The sequence below is a fragment of the Mesoplodon densirostris genome, chromosome 1 (genome assembly GCF_025265405.1).
Source record: "Mesoplodon densirostris isolate mMesDen1 chromosome 1, mMesDen1 primary haplotype, whole genome shotgun sequence".
Taxonomy (NCBI): Eukaryota; Metazoa; Chordata; class Mammalia; order Artiodactyla; family Ziphiidae; genus Mesoplodon; species Mesoplodon densirostris.
The window spans coordinates 43,810,677-43,816,121 of record NC_082661.1 but is presented as its reverse complement, the minus strand read 5'-3'; the positions used below and the strand labels follow the sequence as shown (position 1 = coordinate 43,816,121).

At 32.8% G+C, this 5,445-nt stretch overlaps 1 protein-coding gene across 1 annotated transcript; it reads right to left on the bottom strand.

Moving 5' to 3' along the window:
* Positions 1–1,055: 1,055 nt before the first annotated feature.
* On the bottom strand, positions 1,056–1,578 carry LOC132502646 (proteasome maturation protein-like). Its single transcript, XM_060118700.1, has one exon. The coding sequence runs from the start codon at positions 1,564–1,566 to the stop codon at positions 1,141–1,143; it is 426 nt and encodes a 141-aa protein (XP_059974683.1). The 5' UTR covers positions 1,567–1,578; the 3' UTR covers positions 1,056–1,140.
* Positions 1,579–5,445: the final 3,867 nt, after the last annotated feature.

The window sequence follows — 5,445 nt, the reverse complement described above, 5'->3', positions numbered from 1 at the left end:
TATTTGCATGATGTCATTTATTTTTTCTTGCTGTTACATTTGGTTAATTCTGTCTACAACTGTTTCTTCTAAAATAGTGTGAGTGAATTCTCCATTACTCCTTATTTATCATTACATACTTAAAGTCTGAAATTTGGGTTTTGTGTTCTGTGCACTTTTATGTAAATTTGACGTTTCCTGGTATGAGGATGACCAATACACCGAGCCCTCAGCTTTTGTTTTCTTTTTCAGTAATTCAGTTCGAAGTCACTTTACTCTAATTAAAGATTTAGTTTAGTTTGCTCAATCATTTAAAAGTGCTGTAACATATCCCTCATTGAACTTGTTCTGGGTCATGCAGTTTCTCTTTGTTTTTTCACTAGTCTCTCTGAAGTTGCTACTGTTACTTTCTCCTCCATCTCCCTCAGACCCTCCCAATCAGAGAGAAAAAGGCCATGGTATTCCATTACTACCATGTCTCTTCAAATACGGGAGTCTTAGTTTCTCAGGATTCGCCTAAATCACAGCTTAGGAGAGGTGGACCGAGGGTTGAGAACTCTGCTAAAAACATCAGCTTCTTCTGATCATCTTCATTTCAAGTTTCGAAGAGGGAGATTCTTAGAACTGGAATCACTTCTTCATGTTTACCTAGAGATCAGCAGTCCTTACAGATTCATCTAAAGACTCAGGTCTTTTCCTACCTCTTTAAACTATTCTTTGCTTGTGTCTACTCATTTCTCATTTGCCTCAGTCTCTTCTTCAGAATCATAATTATCATCCATTAAGCTCAATATCTCTGATCTTATTCCTCATCATTTGTCTTTTTTTTTTTCTATATTCTGGAAGAACTTTGTTCCAATCTAATGTAATTCAGTTTTCTATTTTGTGGTGATTTTTTGGACTTGAAGCTGATCTATATTATAATTTTCCATTTATTATTTTTAGTTCTCTTATTTTATTTCATTAGCTCATCCATTTCTCTTTTCACTCTTTTTTGACTCTCAGTCAGCTCACCTTTTATCTTTGTTTTCTTATTTTATTTTATTATTTATTTATGTTTTCTCATGTGTCAGTACTTTTAATGTTGTGCATGTCAAATTATAGTAAAAAATGGCTACAAATAAGATGCAGCCCCTTTATTTCCATGAACAGCACACTGCATTACAGTAAACCAAGCTTATATTCAACCATCAAGTGTGGTTCTCCCATTAGTTCACTTTGTGATGGGTCATTAAGAATATCTTCAAATCCAGTAGTCTCATCATTACCCCTCAAAATATCCAATGAAATGTTTGAGCTTGGAAGAAATGGAAGATGCTGAACCTGCTGCACTGCCTTGAATTCCATTTGTAGTTTTAATGGAGCAAATAGACCCTGGATGTTTCTCAGTGTGCAAAAGTTCATTTTATCTTGTTTGAGCTGGGAATTTTTTTCTGATAATTTAAGAGGATGACTGGGCAAAAGTTCATTTTTCACATAAGAAAAACCTTTTTGAAGAAGATCATGACTTTCAAAAGGTCCACTTGCTGAAATTTCAGTAACTAGAATACTGTCCTTTAGCTGAGATCCAAGACCTCTGGCATTCATCTTCAACTCACTCTGAGAACTTGTTTTCTTATGTTAAATGTTTCCTTGTTTATAAATTTTATGCATTTTTTTCCAAATGGGAGCAAATTATGTTTAAAATGTGCTTATTTAATATATATGTATTTTCTATAACATATAAAATAGTATTTACACATAAATAATAAAATAATGTATATAATATTTAGATATTTGTAATAATATTTATTTTTTGATTATAATCTTTTTTCAAAATTGTTTATATGATTGTTTATTTCTTGTTTATACATTTTATCTTGGAAAAAATAGCTGTTTATCCACGTAGATGTGTTCCTAAGAGGAGTTTTGGAAATTTCTTATTAAATAGCCTTACTATCACCTCTGCCACTCCTTCTCCAGATCTCTACTTCAGGTGCTAGGTGGGATTGTTCCTAGACTTCTCATTGGTGACACAATCTCCTTCATAAGGGAGAAACTCTGTTGTGCTCACGGGAAGCCTTATTCCCTTGCTGGCTTTCATATAGCCACATAATTTCAGGCTTCCATTACCAGTTTCTTTTAATGCTGGTAATTCAAAATAAAGAAGGACATTTTAAATGATGTACTCTAAGTATGTCCCATGGCTCATTCTTTTTAAGATCCCTAGCTCCACCTCAATCATGTAGTGTTAGCAGGGTTCATTTTCAGGAAAGTTTATATTTATTCTGAGACATTGCAGTGCTTCCTCAGTTGAGGAATGTGTCTTTACACAGATAACTGTGCCTGATTTACTTCTATCCTATCTGTATATTTCACATGACAGCTTTATAATACCTGAGATGTGGATGATGTTCTTTTCTCAGTTTCAGTGATGATATAGATATTTTCATCTTTTCATATTCCTGTTGTGATTTCTGAAAAGGTGTCTCTTCTAAATTTGTTATCTTAGCTGAAAGTTACAACCATTTATTTTTGTTGGATCTAATTTTAAAGAAATTAAATATGGGATCAGTTTTTATTTGATAAAAGAAAAAGATTAAACTCAGAACTAATATTTTAATCAAATATTTTAAACCTTGAAAGAGAGATTTCTCTATGGAAATTCAATCTTAATCAATCACAAGAATGAAAAATAACAGAACAAAATATTATTATAAATTGGTAGGCTTCTAATGTGAAATTAAAATTTTTATACATATTACAAAGTAATTTTTAAACTTTTATCCTATTACAGACTGAAAATTTTTGGAAAAGACTTAAAAATCTTTTCAACAGATATTTTAAAAAGTTTATTCTGTGGGTCAGATGAATTTCTACAGGAGGATCAAGACTGCAAGGTCTCTGGTATCAATATACATGCTAATGGAGGAGGCTAGTCAATAACCAGATAGTGCTAAGTGCTATCATATGTGAAGTAAAATGGAGTGGTGGATAGGAAGTGACTGTTAGAGTACACAATACTGGGCATATGATCAAAGAAGGTCTCTGTAAGAAAATTATATTTGAGTCAATACCTTAATTATAAGTGGGGGGTGAAAACAGACAGCAGTGCAAAAGGTTGGTGTGGATGGGTTGTGGATGTAGGGATATAGCATAATTCTGAATTAGAGGAATTAGAGGAAGATAACACATGTACCATTCAAATTTAGCACTGAGCCTTTAAGAAAAGAAAAAAGAAAGTAAAAATAAGAATAATAAAGAAGCCTATATAGTGGTTAAGGTAGAAAAAGAGGAACCTGGCATAAACTGCTTTTTCTTCTCCTTTCTTCTCATTTTTGATTTAAGATCAGAGGATTTTCATGTATGTGGAATTCCCTTCTTGAGGTAGCTATGGTTTACTACAGATGAGAGTTCAGTAATCCTCACTCCCAGCCTTGAAATATAATGATACTCTTGACTCCCTTCCAAATCTCCTACCTTGAAAAATTGCAGATTTCATCACACACAGTGGATGGATGTGCCACTGAGCTGTGGGGTCCTATGCTCACAGCTGTCCCTCAGAATAGGAATTCCTTGGTAACCCATCCACTATCAGCTTCTTATATCAGAAGGAGACAATTCTGGCTTACTGTTTTTCATCCAAGTCTTAGTGAGACTCACCCACAGCCAGTTGGTTAACATAAACAAGCTAGTCATTCTTGACCCTCCTTGACCAGCACAAAGTATTTTCTGATCCATGTGTATTCAAATCATTACATTCTAAATCAAAATGATAACTATGAACTTACTTCTCTTATGATGATTATGTACTTCAAATAAATCTGCTGTGAATCATTTACAGAATATCTATAGAATAAATCAGCTTTGGAAAAAGTGGCCACTTTTTATTATGTAATGATTGATCAAATGTAAAACAATACTACATATACACAGAAGCATATGGGTATACATTCATAGTTATTTTTTGCTATTTTTAAAAAGTAAATATATATATGATATGTATATGTGTATGGGTGTGTAAGTAACTAGCTTAGGGGCCATAGATAATCAGATAGTAAGTTCGGAATAAATATTGGGTTATTTGACATCTAGTCTAATGTTCAGAATATTTTATCTGGATTATCTTTGTGTTGTTGTGTAGTCACATTATAATTAATTTAATATGTATTTATGTGCTTTAATTTTTAAAATTTCAGGCAGGTTAAATAATAGGTAAACAAAACTTCTGAAGTTCACATTTATTAACTGTCTCAGAAAATCAATATGATTTTATAAGATAATCACTATGATAAGAACAAGGATCTTAAGTTTAAGATAACAGATAATTAGCTTAATGCTAAATAACTATCAGATATTGAACTAAAACAGTGAAATCGCAAAACAAATTGTTAGGACAAACACTTATAATTCATGAGAGTCAGGAATAAAGATGAAACCACTGCAAGTCCTCCAGACGCTTTCCATGAGTGAAAACTTTAGCTTATAGTCTTTAATTTCAGATTCATGGTCTCAAATACCCTTTTGTAAAGGCATTTTTCTATGGTTTTTAAAGACATTTATGATTAATTTTTAAAATTAAGAGATTAGCAATCGACCTACTTACATTAAAGTGAAGAGATAGGATCTCATTTTCTTCTTTCTAGTTTTCATCTTTCTACTTGGAAGGGACAATTCTTAACAGCCAGCTTGAATTTCACCTTCCAATTCTATGGGGAATAATATCTCCTCTGATTCTATGAAGGTGAGAAAAGTCTAACCAATTATTTCTCTCCAGTGGTGAAAGGTGAATTTTTACTTCCCTATATGTTTTGGAAAATCAGATATCCGAACCATGAGATCAGAATTCTGTTGGGTGTATATCCAATTTAAAAAAAAGGAAGAAAAAAAGCTACTTGCTCTAACTTTAGTTCCTGTGTAGATTAATACAGATAATTAACAGCCTTTAATTCTTCAAATGCAAAGTGAATTTTACACAATCCACTTAAAGTAATAGACAATAATATGTCATTAAACTCATTAACAATGCTTTTGCTGTTTGAGTTTATTGTTTGTAGTTTATAGCTACAAAATATAATTTGAAAAGTACATGGTAAGTTAGAATTAAATATTGTCTCACAGATTTTCTGAGAACAGAGTCTTTTATGGTTGGGTGTAGAGCATGTCATGGGAGTTTGTATTCTTTTCAGAGTCAGGGCTTGAGGAGAGACTGAGGAGATAGAGACTGCCACACATCTTCCATAGGCTGGTCAGGGGTGAGACGAGGACTGGACCACAGGATCAGAGTTCACATACTCTAACACCTGAAAGTGGGTTAAGTTTCTGTATCACAGAGTGAGAGATCATACCCTGTCCAAGCCAACACTCTTGGCATCCCTGGAGGAAATTCTACATTCTAAATGATCCACTGTACCTTTCAGGTATTTTTTTTTCATAGTAAGTATAATGATGTAGAAACAAGAAATAATTATTAAGAGAATGAATATG

Excerpts from the sequence above, each read along its gene's own strand:
- LOC132502646 (XM_060118700.1), bottom strand. The coding sequence starts at position 1,566 with ATGAATGCCAGAGGTCTTGGATCTCAGCTAAAGGACAGTATTCTAGTT.